Below are 25,630 nucleotides of genomic sequence, written 5' to 3'. Positions count from 1 at the left end.
AATAAAAATAAAAATTCACCCTAAAGTCTAATATCTAAGGTTCCTCTTTCATTTCTATTCAACCTACTCCTAAATAAGGTTTTAATACTACAACTAATTAATTAATGTGCAAACAAAATTTTGGCACCATATGCAAGACCAGTATATGGAATTAAAAAGACTAACCTAGATTTACACCTGAAAATAGACATCTTTGAAAACAAGTGCAATGTCAGATGTTAGTGGGAAAAACAAGAGCCTAGGACATGCTCAAGAAACAAAACAAAACCTTCTCAAATTGATGGGAGAAGGGATTTCATTTTTCAAAATTTTCTAGTTATCGGGCGATAGCTCAGTTGCTAAGGTGTTTTGTTGTCAAAACCTAGGTTATGGGTTCAAACCCTGCTGGCTGCCCCGATTGATGTGCCTTGCCCCTGATTTGTGGGATAAGGGGGGTCCCATGGGTACTAAGCCCGTCTCTTCTCTAATGCCAACTTTAAATTTTTTTTCTTCTAATTTTAGTTAAAATCTAATTAAAGTGTGTGTTCAAAATTACATTAATCCATGCAATTGATTGAAGAACGAGGTGTCTCACTGTCTCAGGTGAGAAGAACACTGTCATGGGTAGTGTCCGCTGTCCACTCTCATCATACCTATGCTAATCCCCTCTTTCCTGTCATTACTTTTTTTTTTTCTCAGGTGGGAGCATGTTTTGTTATCAAAATTTCTGCCCCGTATATATTCACGGCCTGCGCCATCTGCGCGCTAGGGTTTTGCAACTCTTTCTGCTGCAGGGTTTCTGTTTTTGCATCGCCGATCAGGATTTTCAAGGCACATTAGGGTTTCCGGGTTCTGCTTCAGTGGATTAGGCTTTCTTCTCCAGTTTCTTCTGAGCAACAGTAACATGAGTGCTGTCGCCAGGTCCGGAGGCTCCTCCTCCTCCTCCTCGTCTTTATCCTCCTCCTCTATCCCCGCCAATGCGCGCAGGGTCCTGCAGGACCTCAAGGAGATCGTCAAGAATAGCGACGATGAGATCTACGCCATGCTCAAGGAGTGCAACATGGACCCCAACGAGACTGTGCAGAGGCTTCTGAGCCAAGGTTAGGGATTTTTCCTACGCTCTTTTGAGCATATTTCTCAGGACAATTTATGGCACTCACACAAGTACTACTGCTATTTTGTATCACTCCGCATCTAACCCAGCATACTCACACTCTGCTTAGCATCAATTTCTTCCTGTAATTTTCTTCACTATACAACTGATCCTTGACATCAGTCAAAGAACGTTTCTTCATTTGGCATAAGTCTTTTTTATCTCTTAATCCTTGATTAGTAATCTTAATCATGGCATTAACTACTTACTATGAGCCACCGTAGTTCAGTAATTTAAGTTGGTATCAGAGTCCCCATAGGGTTGGTTCTTAGCAAGAGATTGATATTATGGTTTCTAATTATGCGATTAGGGTGTGATTAAGTTAGGGTTTCTTCTTCTCTTCTCTCTCATGTTTTTCTAAGACCCTCTCTTCACATTTCTTGTGCTTGATCAAGGCCTCATCAATCCAAAGAAAGTGAAAGGAGAGGAGCAATAACTGAATTAAAAAAAATAATATTTTAGTTCGGGCTTTTTTGTTAGAGAGAAGAAGCAATTAACTCTTTGAAGGGTAGAAAGAAAGAAAGTTATATTAAACGTCTTCAAAAGTCTATGAGAGCAAAAGTGATACAATAGTGTCCATGTAATCTCATCATGGTACAAAAGAAAACAAAGACTAGAGCTATGAGCTGAGAATGTCAAATCCGAGCCATATGATACAAAGTGGGATCATCATCATCATACAACCTATGGAGCGGCCGTCAAGGATATCGAGCATGGGGTTAGCTTGTAGAAGGCTCTGTAGATCCGCCGGGTGTGGGAAGGTGGCTTTGTGCCTCTCCAAGATCTCCTCAAGCTGGGCTGAAGCCTGTGTTGTTGGCAAGGTCCAGGGAGTTGGGGCATTGGGCTTGTTGTAGTGCCTTGTCCTCTGTAAGCCTAATGAAAGTATCCATGCAGAACTGCCGTTTGTGTGAGAGTGGCTCATGTGTTGTGATCCAGGTATCCTGTATGTATAGTCCCAATAAATCATATCTGATCACCTGGTTCTTGTCATCTTGAGAGAGCTTGATGAATGGAGTGGGGGGAGGTCATCCATCCCGAGTCCCTGCCTCGTGAACTAGGTGCATACTCGGCTATACCATGGCTCGTGCCCATCTTGCTGCTAACTGCTGGGAGGACTGTAGGGCGAGCCTCGGGAGTCTCCAGGGGGGCATGGCATTGATCTTGCGAATGTATGTGACTGTTTGGAAGAGTGCCTCTACTACCATGGGTGCTGCAGCAAACTTTGCCAGGATAATATCATGTGGAACCGATGGTTTGCTGCGTATCATATGGGAGAGCATCATGACATGAGGTCTCTCTATCCTCGGCCATTTGGCCGCTGTAAGATCAGGTGCCCAAAAGGGTGCTCCATACATCAATGCTGGAGTGACCAAGGTGTCAAATAGCCACATCTTGGTCTTCGGCTCCTGGAAGTGGGCCTGGAAGCACTGTCTCTCCATGAGAGGAAGAGAAGCTTACCCTCGCATCAGTCTAGCCTTTGTAGCATGGCTTATCGAGAAGACCGGTCTTGTAAAAGCGACTCCCAAGTATACATATGAGTATGCAATCTCCACTAGGCTGCCCATGTAGGTGAAACTAAGTCGAGATGTGTTGAAAACCAAAACCTTGGTTTCCCCAATGTTTACTATGAGATCCTGCTGCGCACAAAAGTCGTGTAACAAGATGCCTCTGGAGAATCTGCAATAAGCACAATGTCATCAATATAAAGTAGTATGGAACCAAGGATGCCTACTGGTGATACGGCTCCTCCCCCTCTTGTATCAATGAAGGCCGAAATCTCATCGATGTAGAGGCAAAGAGAGTGGCAGACAGTGGGCATCCTTGCTTCATGCTATTGGAGATCGCCTCTGATAATCCTTCTGGGCATCTCACCCGCCCTATGACCGACTCATATAATGCCATGACCCCCCAAATCATGTTTGATGGTACCCCCAAATCCTGGAGTCTCTGGAGTATGGCTTGAGGCACTGCAGCAAATGCTTTGCTGAAATCCACAAAGCAACAGTAAACCCGTTGGTGTAGTGCTCTGGTGTCATGTGCATGATAAATGCCATGGACATTGTCAGGGCTAAATTTAGAAGGGGCAGCCGAGAAAAAGAGTATTAGAACCAGGATGATGGAGCACAGAGCACTTTTGGCAGTATGGACTTGGAGATAGGTGGAAGGAGGTCCTGTCAAATACAAAAGAGGACAGTCACCTATAGGTGATTGTCGGCTGCACCTGATTAGGAGACGGCGGCTGCACTTCAGGAGACTGTCGGTTGCAGGCGCATGAAGAGGCCCAGTCAGGCAGTACCTTGGGTATTTAATGAACTATTGACTAGCCGATCAGCAGTCGGCCGTTTGCCAAGTCCTGTTGAAGGCCTATAAATAGGCATAAAGACTCATCATCTTATTCATTCATTCCTTTATGGGGATGGGTCCTTAGGGTCCAAGTAGGGACTAGATTTTGGTGTTTATCACCCTTTTTATGAAGACAACCTAGGGCTGTAGAAGAGTACCTTTTTGTACTATACGATATACACTGAATTTCCAGCATATCTCTCTCTCTCTACTCTCTCTTCATGTCTGCGTTTTGCATCAGCATGTTTCCAGGAGTGTTTAGGGCTGAAAGAAGACTCCCAGAGCTTCTGCGTGTTACATTGGTATCAAAGCATCAGGCTCAGCAAAGCTAAACACTGAATCAGTCCCATATGATGGTGTACAGGTCCAAGGTACAGGAAAGTACACGGATACGAAGCCCAAGGCAAGGAACACAGAATCGGGAAGAGCTCCCAGGAGGTTTGTTGGTGGTGTTCCACAAAGCCATAGGGGATGGCAGTCCTGTGAGCCAGATAGGTTCTCGGGCAACGGTCCCAAGGGAGGTTTATCCTCCAAGGGTGATGTGAGTGCCAGACTCATTTCTCAGGAATGAAGACCAAGACAGTGCTCATAGTCAGGGCAGGAATGGATTGTGGACTAGAGGGAATCAGATGCATAGATCTTAGTCTGTGACAGAGTGGTTTGGAGACCGGGCCGGGCTTTCAGAGAAAAGGGTTGCCAGGGATGGATGGATGACAGAGGGACTTTGGGAAAAGATTTGTGACGATGATAGTCATCCAAGAGTAGGTTGGAATCCCATCATCAAGTTTAGCAGAGGGGGATGTCATGTGCATGATAAATGCCATGGCCATTGTCAGGGCTAAATCCAAAAGGGGCAGCCGAGAAAAAGAGTATTAGAACCAGGATGATGGAGCACAGAGCACTTTTGGCAGTATGGACTCGGAGATAGGTGGAAGGAGGTCCTGTCAGATACAAAAGAGGACAGTCGGCTGTACCTGATTAGGAGGCGGCGGCTGCACTTCAGGAGATTGTTGGCTACAGGCGCATGAAGAGGCCCAGTCGGGCAATACCTTGGGTATTTAATGAACTGTTGACTAGCCGACCAGCAGAGTCGGCCAGTTTGCCAAGTCCTGTTGAAGGCCTATAAATAGGCAGGCTCATCATCTTATTCATTCATTCCTTTATGGGGATGGGTCCTTAGGGTCCAAGTAGGGACTAGATTTTGGTGTTTATCACCCTTTTTATGAAGACAACCTAGGGCTGTAGAAGAGTACCTTTTTGTACTATATGATATATACTGAATTTCCAGCATCTCTCTCTCTCTCTCTACTCTCTCTTCATGTCTGCGTTTTGCATCAGCATGTTTCCAGGAGTGTTTAGAGCTAAAAGAAGACCCCTAGAGCTTCCGCGTGTTACATCTGGTGTCACGTGCACCTTGCACTGGGGTACAGAGTGACACACTGGCATGATCTTCAGTGTAGCATTTGTACAGAAGTAGAACCTTTTCTAGGATTATTTGTCGTACGCCGTGACCCCATTGTGAGCCCTTAGTCTAGGGTCAGTCAGGCATGAGCTACGTAGGTCAGTCTCGTATTGTTTATGGGCATTGGGCCATGACTGTTGATTCATCACGATTCATGTGACATGAACACTTCAAACTTATAAGTTTTAACCTATCTAGCGTCATGTATGTTTTTTTTTTTTTTGTGTGGCCTGGAATGATGGATGAATCATGATTGGATCATGGATAGTGGACCATGGTCTTTGAATCATGATCGTTTGACATTGATGATGTGGATGATTCGATGGTTTTTGTTATACGTGGTTCAAAGACCGTAGGCTTCACATTGATATGTGTTCTATGCATTTAGTGTTATTTTTACATATTTTATACAGTATATATTTGAAATTTTGTACATGCAAAAACCTGTAGGTAGGAAACTTGTAGGAAACTTTGGGCTGATTTTACGAAACCCGTTTGAAACTTTTAGGAAACCCGTTTCAAACAACCCCCTAACTACTATGCTTACATCTCAGCCAGCATATGTGCAGTCCTTCAGTCATCTGGACTTGCATCAGTGGCCAAGGAGAGTCTTCAGTAGAGCCTCGGGATAGCTGGATACCGCGCTGACGTTTGGGCCTTCTCGTCCTTGTGTTGGGCATTCATATCATTTGTACTCAACATTGTATAGCATTTCTCCAAAGAATAATATAAGCAAATACTCTTGCTTGTAGGGGGGGGGGGGGGGGGGGGGGGGGGGGGGGCCTTCAGTGGGTATTGGGACCCAATCCGGTGTTGTCTTCTACATTCTACATTCTGTACTCTCTCCCTATTCTGTAAAGTTGATGCTACATATTCTCACCACATGAAGGTATAAAGAAGGCCCTGTTGCGCATTATCACGATCAACCTCGGTGTATGTAACATTGGTATGAGAGCATCAGGTTGGTAACCCAACTCGGCTACCTAAAGAAGTGAGAGCATCCTGTGGATGGTTATACTTCGGTCGGGAAAAGAAACCTAGGCCTCCACCATGTCGGGAGAAACATCACATCACGAAGAAAGCCAGCAGGAAGGAATGGAGGCACAAAGCTTTCAAACAGAAAAAGCACTTCCGCCAAGCACAGAAGAGCTCCCGAAAACGATGATGGAGCAAATAAATTCTCTGATGATGTAGCTTGCCGCCGAAAAGGAGAAGCCCAAAGAAGGCATCTCAGATCTGGCACAGGTCGTGCGACGTATTGAAGAACAACAAAGAAAAGACAATGAAGCAAAAAGAAAAGCAAATGAAGAAAAAGAACTGAGACGTGCAGCGGAACAGAGGGATAGGGAAGCCACATGCAAATTTGAGGAAGACCAACGCTGCAGAGAGGAGGCCGACCGAGAGTTCCAGCAAAGACTTGACTGGGAGGTTGTGCAAATCCAGAATCAACAAACAATGGCACAAATTCTGGCGGCTCTCCCTCATCAGGTAGCACCTTCCTCGTCCTCCACCGCCCCTGCCACCATCGTCATACGAACCTCTCCAAATTTTAGTAAGTAGGATGGTAAGTGTGATCATGTTGCAGTTACCTAATTTATTCATCAATTTGAAGCACATTTTCCATTAGCTAAAATCACAGCTCCACAAGACAAAGTCCATGTGGCAGTCCCCCAACTCACTGGGGAAGCTATTACTTGGTGGCAGCATTGGTCACAACTTCACACAGACCCCATCACAGGCCAAGTCGGTTTTCATTTGAACACCTTCGTGGCTGATCTTAAAGCCCGTTTTCTTCCACCAGAGTACATGACCAATCTTGAGGATGAGTTTTACAAACTCACTCAGGGTGGTTCCCCTGTTTTGACCTATTCAAACAAGGTCATTACACTGGCCCAACAGTTGGGCATATCGGAAGAAGATAAGCTCAAGCAGTTTATTCGAGGTCTAGACACTACCATTAGGTACTCAGTGCGGAATTTTGAGCCTCAGACTTATGCACGGGCACTGACCCTCGCTCAAAATCAGGAGCTGATGCTGAACGGAGGTAAGCCCAAGCAAGGACAATCTACCCCAAAGCCCCAACAATAGTCATCTACCCAGGGTAAGGGGGCTCAGAATAGCAAGGACCAAAAGAAAAATTCTTCGGGTCAATCGGGCCATAAGAAAGCTCCAATTGCTGCTCCACATCATACATACTATTAATGTACCTATCTCGTAAGGTGAGCAGCTCCCTATCATGAAAGAGAAGTGGCGTCTTGTAGAAAGGATGGAGGAATGCAGCCATCCCATGAATGGGGCGACTCATATACCCCCATCGATAATCCACAATAGCTAATATATCATCTCGGCTGCAAGAGTAAAATAAACAGAGAAGTGCAACAATTAGTAAGTCAAGACTCAAGAATCAAGATTCTGTAATCGGCCATCAAGAATCAAGATTTTACTTACCAATTCTGTGTCAGGGACGTACAGGCTGCAATACGACTCTTCATCTGCATGAAGAGGTGGTACACCAAGCCCAAAGTGGAGCTCTCCATGGCTGTGACTCGCAGAAGTACAAATACTGGCTGCAAAGCCACTAAGAGAGTTTGCACATCCGTCCAGAGGGTCTCATCCAAGATCCGTCTCTGTATGTATTTGGTGGGCTCTGTCTGTGAATGATACATATCTCTCCACTTTGGATCCACAACTGTCTGTAATAGTGGATCTCTCACAATTTGAAAAGCCTGTGTAGCACCAAATACATATAGGCAAATCTTGTCTTGGATGGCCGCACCATATCTAGGTTGCTGTGGCTCCTAAAGATAGCCAATGCCTGCTGTTTCTTTCTGAAGAATGTAGTGATCTTCGTGGCATCAGAAACTGTGGGTTGCACCCAACTCAGCTTGCCTATGTCCTCCATAAGCAAATCAAGGCAATGGGCTGCACACGGAGTCCACACAATGCGAGGAAACTCCGCCTTGATGACACGAGTAATTGTACTCGTGAGGGTGAAATTGCAGTACTTGCACTGCCATTGTCGAGTGCCACTACCTGCCTGCCTTGGAGTAGCCACAATGCGAATGACGTTTGTGTGCTCCTACCAGTATGGGTTCTCTCGCTTCGGCATGATTGCTCTGACAAATTCAATGCACAATGCCATACAATTTCAATCAAGATTCAGCAATCATGCAATGCATAATATTTAGTGGGCAGCTCAGCTGAGAGAGAGAGAGAGAGAGACTTGAAGGAGAGAGAGGCTGAGAGCTCAGTGCACGGTCCACAGATGGTGGGCTAAGGCTCTGTGAGAGAGAGAGAGAGAGAGAGAGAGAGAGAGAGAGAGAGTTATGTTGCTGCCTTGGGAGCCTGAGCAAGGATGGGTGGAGAAAAGAGGGCTAAGGGCGGTGAACGGAGAAGATGGCGAACAGGGGAGGCACCGGGAAGGAGGCGAAGCGAAGGGAAGGCGGCGGCGAAGACAGTAGCGAAGAGAGAGAGAGTGCGACTGTAGAGGAGAGAGAGCATGGCGGCTGGCCCTTACCGGAGGATGTACGCCGTACGGCCTCCAGAGTCCAGATGCTATCGCAGGCGAAACCCAAAAAAAAAAAAACGTTTATCGCAGGCGAAACCCCCCCCTCCCCCCCCAAAAAAAAAGGGAGTACGGATCGATCTGTACGTACGGATCCCCGTACGGTACGGATTGGATCCGTACGTACGTTTTGATCCTACCTTGGTCTCCATGGACCCCATGATGTAGTCCACTGTGCTACCCCCCCCCCCCCCCCTCGATTGTGGAAAGCATGTCAGTGCTCCTGAATCCTGCCACCACTGTCTCATCCCGTTATAAATAACGAGATGGTGTCGCGCTCTGAGCTCAAGTACGTGATGACCATATCTGGTGTTATGCGGCCCCATGTCCTCTGACACCCTGCAGGCTCCCGTGTCCTCCACCTCTAGTGTGTGCATCACCTCGGGGTGCTCGAAATCATAAATGTCGCACTGTCGACTCTGTGTCCGTGCATTGAAGTCCCCCATAAGGAGGACTTCCCCCAGGTTGGAGTGGTGTATGATCTCATCTGAAAGGGCTGCATATGGTGACTCTCCCAATGGCCCCGTGTCCTCCTCCTTGCCTCTACTCTCATCCTGTGTGCTGTCATGGCATATCTCGATCCTCTAGGAGGAGAGAAGTAGCATAGAGCAATGTATAACACCGTGTCTGCTGAGAGCTGCAATCTAATCCACATGTATCTAGCCTCCTGGTCACGTGCTACCACCTGTAGGCGCTCTTGTAGCTCTCGCTTGAAGAGTACCGCTATACCTCCAGATCCTCTCGATGTGCTCTACCGTGTGGTCACCCTGTATGTAAACTCCCACTGATAGCCCTCTACTTTGGGTAGCCCCCTCTCTGGGCTCTAGTGCGTCTCTGTAAGTAGTATGATGTCCCGTCCCTCCATGACCTCCTCCATCCTCCCAGGATGTCCAAAGTGCTCCATTGCAGTTCCAAACTGCTATGTGTCACCAATTTGCCGACCATTTGGTCCATTCCTAGTTTTTGCGTCTCGTTCACTTGAGGCCAGGCCGGTGTCTCATGTGAAGAGGCCAGTATTTTGCTGACATGGACGGGAGCCAGACTGGTGCCACCCGTGTGTTAGCAGGATGGTGTCGTATGGACGGGAGCCAGACCAGTGCCACCCGTGTATGACCTGGACTGTGCTCGATCCATGGGACTGTCACGCCATGGAAGAGCCAGTATTCGTGCCGTGTTTTACCTATGGGACTGTCACACCATAGGGAAACTCGTGCCTGGAACTGTGTCTTACCTATGGGACTGTCACTCCATAGGAAGACCAGGTTTTTATGTTTTTATGTCGTGCCAGTTTTGTGTCGACAGATATTTTGTACATGTTCCATGAACGGGAGATATGTCCATGTTACTTTTTGCACATGCACACATATTTTGCATGTTTGAAACTGTTTTCGCATGACATGTATTTGTGTGTTTGCCTGCCTGACGTGTTACTTACTGAGCGGGGACGCCTGCCAGTGAGTCGTGAAGTTTGCCCTGTATTCTGACAAGTTTCAGTGCATGTGAACAGGTGGTAAGTATATGGTACATGTTGTTTTAATATTTAAATTCTAACCCCTTTGTTTTATAAGGTTAGGGGTTCACACTTATTTAAAAGTGGGCACCCACTTAGGGGCCAAGGTGGGGAGCCTCACTTTTAAGTGAGTGTGGGGGTGGGCATGGTCACCAACCCCCACTAGTCCCCCTTCATGCAAGCGTGGAGATCTCTAGTTGCAACTCCACCTTAATTTTATTAAAAGAAATCTCTCCCTTCAAGCGTAGAAAGGAATCGCTTCCTTCTGGCGTTGATTTTTCACCAACCTGCGCTTCCTTTCTTGCAAGCGATTGTGGCCCCTGCACTACTGGCTGCAACAGCCTCTGTACCCTCTGTACTGCAGGCTGTACCTTCTTGCTGCAGGCTGTGTATCTTCTGTACCCTCTGCTACGACTGAATACTCCTGCTGGTGGCTGCGTTGAAACTTGCAGGGGACTGCTCACACTGCTGCTGGCTGCGCCTACCTCTCCTGCAGGCGGTTATCATCAAGCACTGCTGCAGCTACTCTCCCCAGACGGCTGGCTGCAACTACAGGCGGCTGCCATCTTTTCTACTGTACGGCTGCAGCCAGGCGCCTGTGTACAGCAGCCAGGAGCCTGTGTACAGCAGTCAGGTGCTCTTCCTCCCACAGGCGGCTAAACCCTTTATTTGGCGGCTGTTTACCCATTGGCTACGTTGCCTTGTCTCTTTGCAAGCAAACGTGGGCCATCTTCTCTCCACATTACAGCCAGGCCTCTCCTCCAAGTGGGTTCTCCTTCTTTCACAGCAGGTGGCTGTGGTCTTTTGAGGTGATTCTTGTCTTGGTGGTTCACCACGAGGCAACTGTTTCTTCATCAAGGGTGGTTTCAGCTTCTTCATACTTCGAGTATGGGTTTTCTATCAACCTTCAACAAGTAAGTGAATTTTCAGATTTAAATAAAGTACTTTGTATAAAATCTGCTAAGGGATTCATCCCTCTACGGCCACACCCGTTCGGTGCCGGGTTGTCCAAGCTGTATTGGCGAACCTCGGTCCAAAGGTGCTGAGATCGGGAGAGCCAGGCGTTAGTACGAGAGCGCCTGTTTGTGCGTGGTCTCGGAACACCAGTGAGGCGCTCTCCGTGGAGTCCAGTGAAAGCACAGGACCGTAGAGATTGGACCACACTAGTGGTCGTTCTGCTTCGAGTTTTCTACATCGAAATTCGAGCCTATTTGTTTGGTACTGTTTTCATATGTACATGGACATCATCTGGTTCTCAGAACCCATGGAGCATTGTATTCATTAAATACTCCCAATAAATATATCATATATTGAGGGGGGGGTCGGCCCGTTCCGGCCCCAGTGCTGGTGTCCATTTTTCCATTTCTGTTCATTTAAATTTCAAAGTTGTTTTAAGTTGTCCATTTCATATTTGTGGTTTTAAAGTTGTGCTATTAAGCGTGTGGGTGTCCAACGGAGTCTTTCCCACTTGACGGGATCGGTTTCATTGGTATCAGAGCCAGGTTGTTTCCCTCTTTCTAGTGGGGAAACGAACCTGTGTACTGGACATCCCGCTTTTAGCAAACTTAAAACACAATGGACAGCCAAGGCAACCCTTTGGAAGTACCAAATTCGAGGGGTCCATCTAGTGCTTCTCGTGGGTCTGATGCCCTGCGTGGTAGGCACAAGCCCCTTGAAAGGGTTATGGATAGTGAATCCAAGGGTCAACTGTCTCCAGGGAAGACAGTTATGCTTGAACAAGACCGTGATGCTATGAGGGCTGAAATGGAACATATGAGAAAACTTTTGCAGGCTCAAGAGCAAGAATTAAAGTTTTTGCATGAAGATCCCCATCTACAAAGTGCTATTGAAGCCAGGAAGGCTGATGCTATGGTTGATGTAACCTTTGAATCAATGGCTCGTGAAGTGGGCAAGAAACCAAGGGAGTTGGCACTTGCCTATCTCCTTCGCAAAGGTGATATCAAAGAGGGGGATGACGGAGAGTTGAAATTCAGAAATCCACCTCGTTTGAAGCATGGAGATCCCGCATCCCAGAGGCTGAAATCTTTTATGCAAAAGGAAGAGGTGACTGTCACCTCTCGACATGCATCCTCTCCCCAAGGCACTAAGCCTGACAGATATATGTATGCCAGTGCTCATGGAGGGCACGAAAGTCACATGCATGCAAGATATGTATCTCATGGTGACAGGTCTACTTCCAGAAAAATTTTGCCTTCTGAGTTGTCTCATGGAGAGACCATGCCACATGCAGGTAAGTCACATGCATCTGAGCTTCGAGTTCGTGGAGCACATGCCACCGTGCCCCATGAAGCTTCTATGACGGCCCATGGAGCCCATGCAGACAGGGCTACCCCGTTGGATAAGGGGAAAAGAAAAAGAGAGGACCATGAGCCTCATGCCAGGAAGCTCAAGGAGTTCAAAGCAGGTGATAAATCTGTCAAATTTGATGTCTTTCAATGAAACCGATCCCGTCAAGTGGGAAAGACTCCGTTGGACACCCACACGCTTAATAGCACAACTTTAAAACCACAAATATGAAATGGACAACTTAAAACAACTTTGAAATTTAAATGAACAGAAATGGAAAAATGGACACCAGCACTGGGGCCGGAACGGGCCGACCCCCCCCTCAATATATGATATATTTATTGGGAGTATTTAAAGAATACAATGCTCCATGGGTTCTGAGAACCAGATGATGTCCATGTACATATGAAAACAGTACCAAACAAATAGGCTCGAATTTCGATGTAGAAAACTCGAAGCAGAACGACCACTAGTGTGGTCCAATCTCTACGGTCCTGTGCTTTCACTGGACTCCGCGGAGAGCGCCTCACTGGTGTTCCGAGACCACGCACAAACAGGCGCTCTCGTACTAACGCCTGGCTCTCCCGATCTCAGCACCTTTGGACCGAGGTTCGCCAATACAGCTTGGACAACCCGGCACCGAACGGGTGTGGCCGTAGAGGGATGAATCCCTTAGCAGATTTTATACAAAGTACTTTATTTAAATCTGAAAATTCACTTACTTGTTGAAGGTTGATAGAAAACCCATACTCGAAGTATGAAGAAGCTGAAACCACCCTTGATGAAGAAGCAGTTGCCTCGTGGTGAACCACCAAGACAAGAATCACCTCAAAAGACCACAGCCACCTGCTGTGAAAGAAGGAGAACCCACTTGGAGGAGAGGCCTGGCTGTAATGTGGAGAGAAGATGGCCCACGTTTGCTTGCAAAGAGACAAGGCAACGTAGCCAATGGGTAAACAGCCGCCAAATAAAGGGTTTAGCCGCCTGTGGGAGGAAGAGCACCTGACTGCTGTACACAGGCTCCTGGCTGCTGTACACAGGCGCCTGGCTGCAGCCGTACAGTAGAAAAGATGGCAGCCGCCTGTAGTTGCAGCCAGCCGTCTGGGGAGAGTAGCTGCAGCAGTGCTTGATGATAACCGCCTGCAGGAGAGGTAGGCGCAGCCAGCAGCAGTGTGAGCAGTCCCCTGCAAGTTTCAACGCAGCCACCAGCAGGAGTATTCAGTCGTAGCAGAGGGTACAGAAGATACACAGCCTGCAGCATGAAGGTACAGCCTGCAGTACAGAGGGTACAGAGGCTGTTGCAGCCAGTAGTGCAGGGGCCACAATCGCTTGCAAGAAAGGAAGCGCAGGTTGGTGAAAAATCAACGCCAGAAGGAAGCGATTCCTTTCTACGCTTGAAGGGAGAGATTTCTTTTAATAAAATTAAGGTGGAGTTGCAACTAGAGATCTCCACGCTTGCATGAAGGGGGACTAGTGGGGGTTGGTGACCATGCCCACCCCCACACTCACTTAAAAGTGAGGCTCCCCACCTTGGCCCCTAAGTGGGTGCCCACTTTTAAATAAGTGTGAACCCCTAACCTTATAAAACAAAGGGGTTAGAATTTAAATATTAAAACAACATGTACCATATACTTACCACCTGTTCACATGCACTGAAACTTGTCAGAATACAGGGCAAACTTCACGACTCACTGGCAGGCGTCCCCGCTCAGTAAGTAACACGTCAGGCAGGCAAACACACAAATACATGTCATGCGAAAACAGTTTCAAACATGCAAAATATGTGTGCATGTGCAAAAAGTAACATGGACATATCTCCCGTTCATGGAACATGTACAAAATATCTGTCGACACAAAACTGGCACGACATAAAAACATAAAAACCTGGTCTTCCTATGGAGTGACAGTCCCATAGGTAAGACACAGTTCCAGGCAAGAGTTTCCCTATGGTGTGACAGTCCCATAGGTAAAACACGGCACGAATACTGGCTCTTCCATGGCGTGACAGTCCCATGGATCGAGCACAGTCCAGGTCATACACGGGTGGCACTGGTCTGGCTCCCGTCCATACGACACCATCCTGCTAACACACGGGTGGCACCAGTCTGGCTCCCGTCCATGTCAGCAAAATACTGGCCTCTTCACATGAGACACTGGCCTGGCCTCAAGCGAACGAGACGCAAAAACTAGGAATGGACCAAATGGTCGGCCAATTGGTGAGACTATGTGTATCTATGAATCTGGATCCTCCATAGCCGATGTCCCATAGGCCGCTTGGCGCTAATCGGTGGCCTTGCCATCGATGATGACACGGCCATCGCGATAGAATGCTCTCTTGCCATCTTTCTGGGCCAGTAGGACTTGTTAGAAGTCATCTCCTGTCTTAATCAGACACTAGGGCCTCTGTTTGGGTGTGCCCGCCCTGTATAGGTGTTTTATCATTTTTCCTCACTCCCCGTATTTTTTCCCCATTTTTTCCCATTTTTCCATGGTGTGGGTGGATGCCACAGGCTGGCAGGAGGCTCTGATGCTGGCCGACTGCACTCTTGTGTACCTGGAGCTGGCCGACTTGATCAGGAGGGGTCGTGGTGTTTTTCTTTGCTGGTGGCCGACTGGCTGTGCCCAGTCGTGAAGGGCTGGTGGGACATTATGCGCTGGCCGACTGCACTCATGGGGCCATATAAATAGGCCCCATCATTCCCACATTGTATTCATTCAGTTTTCCTCGGGATCTTGTGTATAGAGAAGAGTTACACGCCTATCTCTCTGTCTTTCTTGTGCTGTCTATTTTCTGCACTCTACTTGCTCTTGTGGTCTCAAGTTTGGTTATCATTTCCGCTGCGTATTTTGACATGGTATCAGAGCCCTAGGCTCTTGATAGATCTTGGGAGTTTTCTAAACAAGAGGGGGATAGTTACGTTGCTGATTGGTGGACTGTTTGGACTGTTCGGGAAGAGAAGTTGCAAGAGGAAGGCGGGCTAAGGTGCTGGACAGCCACTTGCAGGTTTAGAGTTTTTTTTCCCACCCACCCACCCTTTTTCAGTTACATCCCCGCGATGGCAGATTTGTTAGAGATGGTTGAGAAGCATGTGAAGATCCCGACTCTCCCCACGTTCCATTAGACCGTCAGTTGGACGGGAACAATTACGGCATCTGGAAGGTTATGATGGAGTCTGTGTTGGAGTCATATGACCTTGCTGATTTCATCGTCATCGGGGCTCCACGCCGGAAGCAGAGGAAGGGGAGTTACTGTCGATGAAGAAGGACCGAGAGACATAGGCACAGATGTGGGATCGTGTCAACGCCAGGGTCCGGTCATTTATTTTCCTCAATTGCACACCACAAGTGATCAATCACGTAAAGCACATGACGCTGGCCAGAGGCATATGCTGGACGGGAACAATTACGACATCTGGAAGGTTATGATGGAGTCTCTGCTGGAGTCATATGACCTTGTTGATTTCATGGTCATTGGGGTTCCACGGCGAGAAGCAGAGGAAGGGGAGTTACTGTCGATGAAGAAGGACCGAGAGGCACAGGCACAGATGTGGGATCGTGTCAACGCCAGGGTCCGGTCATTTATTTTCCTCCATTGCACACCACAAGTGATCAATCACGTAAAGCACATGACGCTGGCCAAAGGCATATGGCAACACTTGGCTTCTCTTTATAACTGGGTATCACCCATGAAGAGGATCTCCTTGGAAGTGCAGATGCGGGTTATGAACCCTGCAAAGTCATCGACAATGCGGGAGCACATTAACAAGCTGCAGGCCCTTCAGCAAGAAGTCCTCCAGGCTGGGAAGGAGATATCATCCGAAGACATGGCCATTACTTTGCTGTCCCACTTGCCTGCTCAGTATTCCGCTTTCTACTCCTCTTTGGTTACGAGTGGCAGGCTCAGCACCATTACGTGGGAGGAGCTTGTGCCCATGGTCTTGGACCAGGAGGAACGTTTCACGAACCCTCCTCACAGCGGAGGTTCGGAGGCCTTAACTGGCCAACGGTCGAAAGGCCGGAATAACAACGAGGGCAAAGGGAAGGCTTCACCGGAGAAGTCCTCTGAGAAGAAGTGTCATGGCCCTGTGAAAAAGGAACAGCACAAGTGTGGGCATGGTGGTTGCTGAGTCAGAATATTGAATGATTCACATGGGGGGTGCCCGGACAGAGTTAACGATGTGTGGACATCCCTAGGTGTGAAGGGGGGAACTAGAACATTAAACTCTTAATGTTTTATTAAAGTTGCCCCTAGGCCTTAGTGGCCCCTAGGGACTTTTAAAGTTTGGGGCCCTAGGATTATTATGGAGAGGGGGCCACTCCACTTTTGGAGTGTGTGCTTCTCTCTCCTCCCTCTCTCTCTTCTTTTTGGGAAAAAGAGTCGTGGAGCATTCATGCCTTGTTGGGAAGCGTGGAAAAGCTGAGAAGAAGGAGTCGACTGCTGGAACTGTGTGTTGCTGTTGTTTTCCTCTGCAGATTCAGCCGTACAGCCCACGTGTGCAATCCGTACAGCACTGTACGACTGCAAGTACAGTGGGCTGCTGTAATCTGCAGCAGTTTCTTCACTGGGTGCAGGCGGCGCAGACAATCAGAGAAAGTACAGAGGCTGTGGGCTCTGACGGGCTGTACGGCAGGTACAGACACCTGTACGACTGCTGACAGGTGTCCGTACAGTCAGGTACAGGTGGTGTCTGCTGTACAACAGCAAGTACAGGTGCAGGCGGCGCAGGCGACCAGTATCAAGACAGCAGGCGGCGATTGCAAAGATAGCTCCTGGCACGTATCCCGAGGTAGTACAGACGGGTATGGGGCTGTTTTTCAGGACTGTACAATCAAAGACAGCATAGAAGTGAACACAAGGAGGAGGGTATAGACAAGTACGTGCATGCGTGTGAAGCAGGGTTGTGGAAACAAGTGCCTGCAAGTACGGATTGGTACCGTTGCTTCCTCCAGTGCTGATTCACGGGCTGATTTTGGTAAGCTCCGCATCTGTTCATCTATCTCTCTTTCTACTGCTTGATGTCTGTTGCAGATTTGAGTTATCTGGCCCCTTGTGAGAGGAGGGGTATGGTAGATTGACAAGGGTTGAGACAGAGTTTGGACAGTACATGTATGTATGAGCTGAGATGTTGAATCATGTACTTGAGTTATGCCAGATGTATGCTCATGGCTGCCCTGCTTAGTGGTCTTGGCTGATCAGAGGGAGGCACAGTGTGTTATTTTGAGACACAGATCTGTGTGCATAGATCCTCTGTGCTAAGAGGTATTGTGGGCCGTCAGATTGGACATACAGGTGTAATCTCTTGGCTGATTTTTGTTGTACTCAGCCATTCATATTTTTGGAATTGAATAAAGAAATACCGCAAGGGGCGCCAAGCTTTGGGGCCAACAGGTGTCGCCTTGTTTTCAGATTTGGGCAGGCACTCTAGCCCCAATCTTTTCTGCTTTCATATCTAGACTACAAGTGGACGGGTGACTGCTAATCTACCGCACTCTGGTTTCTATCAGAGGCCGGTTTCAAGAAGCCCGACACAGAACGAGAGAAGCTGAAGGCCGAACCATCCTGCAATGATTGTGGCGAGAAAGGCCACTATTGGAGAAAGTGTCCTAAGCGGACTGGGAAGAGTGTTGATTCTTCAGCCTTCGCTGCAAAGACTCCTGCATTTGTGCACTTAGAGATGATGGACTCCGATGCTTCATCATCTTCGAGCGAGGAGGCAGTTGGCTTCATTGCAAAGGATACCCGGGAATGGATTCTTGACAGTGGTGCTTCCAGGCACATGACTCCTTCCTGTGACTTCTTTTTGGATCTGAAACGGCAGTCAGGTCGCATTTTTATTGGCGACAACTCCACTATTCCGATACACAGTGAGGGCCGGATGGAGATTATTCCCGACGGCAAGGGGGGCAAGCATGCTTCCTGTGTTCTTTATGTCCTTGCTCTGGGTTTTCATCTTCTGTCAGTTCATGAAGAATGCAAGACTGGCTTTCGGGTGGAATTTGAGGAGCATTCAGTTGCTCTACGGGACCGTGAGACTGGCCAGGTTGTTTGGGAAGGCGGTGTGGAGAATGGTATCTACAAGCTTTCTGCACTCTCCTCGTTGACAGGTTCTTAGGTCGGAGATTTGTGGCACTTTCGTTTTGGCCACTTAAATGTGGATGCACTGCGGCGAGCTTTCCGAGACCAGATGGTGGTTGGCTTGTCAGATGTTGGCAGTAGGCAAGGACGTTGCAGTTCTTGCTATGTGGGGAGCAGCACAGGGAATCCTTTCCGAAGCAGGCTACCAGGCGGGCTTCGAAACCATGGGAGTTGATACACACTGACTTGTGTGGACCTCAGCAGACACCATCATTGGGAGGATCTCTCTATTTTATGTTGCTTGTTGATGACTGTACGAGATTCACGTGGGTCTACTTTCTTTCATAGAAGGACCAAGCTTTTGCACGGGTCAAGGATTGGCACGTGATGGTGGAGAAAGAGTCTGGATTGCAGGTAAAGACTCTCAGGGCTGACAAAGGAGGTGAATTCTCCTCGACTGTATTTCTCAGATTTTGTGCAGATCATGGCATCAAGAGGGAATTGGCCAATACAGGATCGCCTTCGGAGAATGGAGTTGTAGAATGCAAAAACAGGACTGTGGTGGAGATGGCGAGGACCATGCTGGAGCATCGTGATCTTCCTCGTCCACTTTGGGGAGAGGTTGTGGCAACGGCTATCCATACCCTCAACCGATCTCTGATGACTTCAATACCTAATATGACTCCGTTTGAGGCATACTTTGGCAAGAAACCTGATGTCTGGCACTTCCGTCTTTTTGGGAGTGATGCGTATGTGCATATTCCGAAGAAGTAGAGGGGGAAGCTTGACTCCAAATCCCGCAAGCTTATATTTGTGGGGTATAATTCTCTTTCCAAGGGATACAGATTGTATGATCCAGACAGGAACGAGATTGTTGTCAGCCGGGATGTGGTCTTTGATGAGCATGTTGCAGTTTCCACTGTCGAGGAGCCGCTACTTCTTGGAGATCCAGAAGAGTCTGATGATGATTCCCAGACCATTGCTCCAGTTGATCAACCTCAGTCAGCACAGGAGGTTGAGCCCGCAGCTGGAGTAGAGCCCCCGCAACAGCAAGAGGCTCCATGATCTGTTCGAGTACCTAGGTGGTTGTTAGACACCCTTCGGGAGTCGGGTGTCATGGAGTTACCCTCCGAGTGGACCATAGAGGACGGCCCTCGAAGATCACACAAAGTTTGAGACAAAAGCAATACAGTGGAGCTTCTTCAGGTAAACTATGCTCTGATGTCTTGTGTTATGCGGGACAAGGAGCCCACTTCCGTCAAGGAAGCCTCTCACAGGATACAGGTGGAACTTGATGCCATCGAGAAGAACAACACATGGGAGTTGGTACCGAGGCCGTCGAAACGGTTAGTCATTGGTGTCAAATGGGTCTTTAAGACCAAATATGCGTCAGATGGGTCGGTGGACAAACACAGGTTATGCTCAGCGGCCAGGCATCGACTACGAGGATACCTTTGCACCGACAGCACGGATGTCCACGATTCGGACCGTTCTTGTCCTTGCTTCTTCTCAGAGGTGGCCCGTGTATCAAATGGATGTAAAATCTGCGTTTCTTAATGGTGACCTGCAAGAGGAGGTGTATGTTGAGCAGCCTCCAGGCTTTGTTGTTCCAGGATCAGAAGGGATGTTTACAGGTTACGTAAGGCCTTGTATGGTCTTAAGCAGGCTCCAAGGGCTTGGAAATCAGAAGATTGATTCCTTCTTTGTTCGGACTGGATTCCAGAGATCGGTTGCAGATCCTAACCTGTATCTCTTTCGGGAACGCGGCATGGTTACGATTATCATCCTTTATGTGGATGATCTCCTTCTCACCGGCGGTCATGTGGACCACATTGGTGTGACGAAGGCTGCCTTGTCAAAGGAGTTTGAGATGACCGACTTAGGCTTACTCCACTTCTTTTTGGGATTGGAGATCTGGCAGACCCAGAGGGGGTGTCACCAGGAGGTGAAACTTTTTGCAGTTGTTTTCTTTATTTACATTTCTTTTTAAATATATATTTTTCTTTTCTTTCTCTTTGGTTGCTGTTGTTTTCCCCCGGGATCTCTTGGAAGGGCTTGGGCCATTGCAATGTCAGAATGGGTCAGCCAGTGGGACTTTGGACCAGTGGTTGGCTAAGCCTGAGAACTGCACTGAAAGATGAAGGACAGTGTCCAGGACATGGGCATTGAAAGATGGACAGTGTCCAGGACATGGGCACTGAAAGATGAATGACAGTGTCCAGGACATGGCCACTGAATGAGGGTATAGGCCAGCTTTTACATTAGTAAGTGGCCGCCACCGAAATATGAATGTATCTTGAATTCTAAGCAAATTCTGAAGTGACCATAGTGGTCAAAGATGGTCAGGAGACCAAAAGGAATGCAGATGACATCATCCCTAAAATTTAGGGAACTGCTATTTTTGGCAGTGTCGGAATTGAAAAGTGTTCGCGTCAGTTTGTGCACAATGTCAAGGGGACCAAAAGCTGGCAAAGGACTGTTGTGAGAATGTGAACCAGTCAGGAGATTTTTAGCTTGGAAGATTGCATGTGGAAAAGGCTTAAAAATGTGCCAAGTGTCAAATTTTGGTACATTTTCCTCATTGAGAAGAGGGAAGCGTGGGAATTTGGGGAAGGAGGCTCATTTGCAGCCATCGTGGTGTTTTGTTGCAGGAAAAACCAGCTATTGTGGTGCATTCCCTTGCCCTAACTCAGGAATTGAGGGTTGAGCTTGCTCCCCACCGCCTCTCTCTCTCTTTCTCTCTCTTGCAGACTATGGAAATGCTATCATCAGATAAAATCAGGTACAATTGTGTGAATTTCATGTTTATATGCAAAGGCTAGTTGCCTCCTTGAACAGGAACAGGTGTAGTTGGTTCCTACACCAAAGCAGGGACAGAAGAGGGTAATAACCTCTTCAAAACAATGCTGTTTCAGCACTGTTTAGGTGCTGTTTTTGGGCTGTTATGTTGCCCGGTTGATGCCAAAATGCAGTAGGACTTTGCTAAAGTCCTCTAGGACAGTACAAGGGTTATTTTGGGCTGAAAACAGAGCTGAAAACAGGCCTGTGCAGAAAATTACAGCAAGCTGAATTGTGATGTTTTGGACTCCATTGGGAAGCTTGATGCCTATGGAAGTGTACCTGTCAGTTGGGATTCATTCTGAGATGTTATGGAACAGTTTTAGTGCAGTTATGTTGGCAAATTTCTTCTAAAATTTGTAAAATTCAGCTGATGCAAGTAGAGTGCTTTGTTGCACTTGTGCTTTGTAATTTCCAACCTTTTAACAATAAAGAAATACCGCAAGGGGCGCCGGACTTCGGGGCCAATGTGTTGTTGAGCGAGGGAGCGAGGATTCTGTGAATGTGTGTCTCAGTAAGTCCAGGTTATTTGTGAATGAATTACCGCTTTATGTGTCCATAGACCGGTTTTATGGTTCCATTGCCGGGATAGGGTCCTCTTTTCTGCAAGAGCCCGGACACGGAATTGGATTGGGTGAACAAGAGACACACATAGTGAGGTACAACTGATTACAGGTGAGAAAGAGTACGGTCTCTTTCTTTAGATACAGGTTCCCTTAAACTTTCAGTTGACAGTATGACAGACAAAGGGAAAGGCAAGCTCCCTGTCGAAGAGAGTTCCTCTTCTACTCGCAGACAGCATATAGAGGTGACAGGTGCCCAGGTGTCAGCCTCTGCTCGGATGGAGCCAGTAGTACAGCCAACCTTGTTAGAGGAAGAACAGGAACAAGAGGATTTATTTCATGCGCAGCTCCTGAGCATGGTTGGTACCTTTGAACAGTTGGTGAAGAATCCCAGGATGAAGAGGTATTTGCAGTCAAGGACAGGGGATTCCCAGGCTGAATCATCTCAGCATGCAGTTGAGACGGCACAGGAACAAATGCCAAGGATGCCACAGCATGTAGAGCAGACACCAGTAGTGGCAGCTGATACAGTGCAGCATGTTACACAGGCACAGGTACATGCATTTAATGGTCAAGAAAGTAATGTGCAAAGGGTCATGCCGACCATTCCTCCATTCGTTGCTTTCCAGCCTGGCTATTTTGGTGGTGGGTCTGTTTTCCAGGCCATGGCTAGACCACCCACAGTTTTGCCAGGATTGATGTCAAGAGGGTCACCAGGAATGATGCCTATGGAAGCTGTGAACCCTCTTTATGCCAATATAGGTGTGCAGCCCGGATTTCAAACTTATTTTAGTCCACCTTTGGGGCCCGCAGCACCTGTCAGTGTGGCTGAATTTTCTCAACCTAGTGGACAAAGAGCAGTAAGGACTGATGCAGAAAAGGTGCAAAAGGATTACAAAGAAGGAGGTCAAGCAGTAAAGTTTGAGACTTTCAGTGGGATGCAGGACAAATTGAAAGCGCTGACTTTTATTCAGCAGTTTGATGCAGCATACACTGGGGGTAACTTTACAGAGTCTTCTAAGGTGCGGAAGGCTGCTACTTTCTTGAAAGGCAATGCATTGCAGTGGTGGACTTCATTGTTGATGCAAGGACAAGCACCTGCTACATGGGTTCAGTTTAAGCAGCAATTCTCTTTTGCCTGGCTTACAAATACTTTTGAAGTGGATGTTATGACAGCATGGCACAAACTTGATGCAGCCAACTGTGTAAATTTGGAAGAGTATAATAAGAAGTTTTGGGATGCACTCTTGCCAGTAACTTCCTACAGAACAGTGCCATTGTCAGAGCAAATAGAGAAATATTGCTGTGGTTTGCCCAAAGAAATCAGGGATTATTGCATTAAGACCAATGTTTCTAATATGACTCAGCTCATTGAGAATGCAAACATGGCTAATGCATTGCTACAGGGAGGTTCATGTGGCTTTAAGAACACAGTGAACAAGGAACCTCAGGGCAAACAGGAACCACTTGTGAAGAGGGATTTCCCACCTAGACCATTCTATAGAAAGAAGCCATTTGAGAAGAAGACTTGGCAATCACAACCTCAGAAAAGTGTTGGTCAAGGCAAAGGACAGAAGAGGCCACTATATGGCAAGTCATTTGAAGAGAGAAAGGCATTGATGCAAGCTGGGAAATGTTTCATCTGTGAACAGAAAGGGCATATGGCTGCAAAATGCCCACAACAGCCAGCAAAAGATGCCGAGGATAAAGAAGGGCCACCCAAGAAGAAGACAATGCCGAGTGCAGGATTGGTACCTGACATGGTTGGTGACCAGCCATGTGATAATGCTACAGAATTGTGCAGAGCATGGGGTAAAATCAGAGATGCTACAGTGCTGATTTTCTTTGACCCTGGTGCTCGAGCCAACTTTATTTCACCGGCATTGGCAGCCAAGTTGGGAATTCGTGCTGAAGAGATGGGACCAGTTGGACAGGCTGATTTGGCATGCCCTGGGCATTCAGTTCCTGTCACTCCTATACTTGGCAAACTTCGCATGCATATACAGAGTTATGTGGACACAGAGGAGTTTCTTATCATGCCCTTGGAAGGATGTGATGTCTTGTTGGGAATTCCATGGTGTCATAGGAAACATGCAGTGTTGGATGCTTTCAACAAGAAAATCACAATTGTACATAGGGACAAGACCCATGTTTTGGATGTGAAGCTGAAAGGAGAGTCTGTCCTAGTTATTTCTGCTTCTGCTATAACTTCAGTAATGAAAAATCATCTTTCTGCGTACTTGGTTTTTGCAAAGCAAGTGAATGAAGTTGAAACTGATTTGTCTACACTAGACGAAGGTAGAAAAGCTTTCTTGGATACGTTCAGAGACTGCTTTTCAGAGTCTTTACCAGGAGAGTTACCCCCTGAGAGGCCAGAGGATCATGCCATAGATCTTATTCCAGGGTCTAGTCCGCCCAATAGGCCACCGTACAGGGTTAGTGCAGCCCAGCAGAAAGAGATTATGACACAGGTTAATGAGCTGTTAGAGAAGGGACTAATTCAGCCCAGTAGTTCCCCGTTTTGTTCACCTGTGTTACTAGTACAGAAGAAAGATGGTTCATGGCGAATGTGTATTGACTACAGAGCCTTGAACAAGAACACGATCAAGAATAGATTTCCGATTCCGCGCATAGATGATATTCTTGATCGTTTGCAAGGAGCAGAAATGTTTAGCAGGATAGATTTGAAGAGTGGGTACCATCAGATTAGAATCAGACCCGAGGATGTGCACAAGACCGCATTTCGCACTACATTTGGTCTCTATGAGTTCTTAGTCATGCCCTTTGGATTGACAAATGCTCCTGCCACATTTAACAGAATGATGGACAGAATTTTCCGTCCTTACAGAAGCTTTGTGGGCACATTCTTTGATGACATGATAGTCTATTCAAAGAGTGAAGAGGAGCACTGAGACCATCTGACAGCAGTCTTTAATGAGCTGAAACACAACAGATTGCTCATTAATGGCAAGAAGAGTGAATTCTTTCTAAAAGAAATTCACTTCCTTGGGCACATTGTATCAAAGGATGGCGTCACAATGGATCCTGCTAAGATTGAAGCAATCGTTTCATGGCCAGATTTACAGACTGTGCATGATGTTCCCAGTTTTCTTGGCCTATGCTCTTACTACCGCAGATTTGTAAGGCATTTTGCAGAGATTGCTTCACCGTTACATGCGCTTGAAAAGAAGGCCATTAAATGGCAATGGACAGATAAAGAGAAATCAGCATTTAGATGCCTGAAACAGAAAATGACTACAGATCCTGTGTTGACATTGCCAGATTTGTCTAAATCATTTGTTGTGCAGTGTGATGCATGTGGGAACAGCATTGGTGCTGTCTTGATGCAGAATGGACGAGTCGTGGCATATGAGAGTAGGATACTCTCTGACACTGAGAAGAACTATCAGATTTATGAGAAAGAGCTGCTAGCTGTGATCCATGCACTTACTAGTTGGAAACACTATTTGCTTGGTGCTGATTTTGTTGTGCAAACGGATCATCAGACGCTCAGATACTTTCTCACACAGGCAAAGTTGTCAGAGAAACACATGCGCTGGGTAAATTTTCTGTCAATGTTCCATTTTCAGATAGTGCATGTGGAAGGCAAGAAGAATGTGGTTGCAGATGCATTGTCTCGCAAACCACAAGTGTCAGCTGTTTCTATTTCTTATCACCAGGAATTGGATGATATGAAAGAGCAGTATGCCAGTGATGAAGATTTTTCCAGAATCTATGAGCAGCTAATGAATAATCAACATCATGATCACTATGTTTTGAAAGATGGCTTTCTCATGATGCATGGAAAGCTATGTGTGACTAAGGAATTAAGGC

At 47.2% G+C, this 25,630-nt stretch overlaps 1 protein-coding gene and 1 pseudogene across 6 annotated transcripts in view; both read left to right on the top strand.

The window, feature by feature from the left end:
* Window positions 1-533: 533 nt before the first annotated feature.
* The window catches only part of LOC147629808 (uncharacterized), a 43,934-nt gene continuing 18,837 nt past the window's right edge, over window positions 534-25,630 (top strand). For 4 of the 6 annotated variants that reach the window (XM_086811332.1, XM_086811330.1, XM_086811331.1 and 1 more), the window contains exon 1: window positions 579-1,079. In XM_086811332.1, coding sequence (XP_086667458.1) covers window positions 884-1,079 — 196 coding nt within the window. In that variant the 5' untranslated portion in view covers window positions 579-883. Of the gene's footprint in view, window positions 1,080-25,630 lie in introns of all 6 variants that reach the window. The other 2 variants (XM_086811329.1, XM_086811333.1) reach the window with 2 other exon arrangements.
* Window positions 21,460-24,619, top strand: LOC147629809 (uncharacterized; annotated as a pseudogene).

This window comes from Cibotium barometz, chromosome 17, assembly GCF_041138505.1.
Source record: "Cibotium barometz isolate CiBa-2024 chromosome 17, ASM4113850v1, whole genome shotgun sequence".
Taxonomy (NCBI): domain Eukaryota; kingdom Viridiplantae; phylum Streptophyta; class Polypodiopsida; order Cyatheales; family Cibotiaceae; genus Cibotium; species Cibotium barometz.
This window is presented reverse-complemented; position numbering and strand designations above follow the sequence as displayed.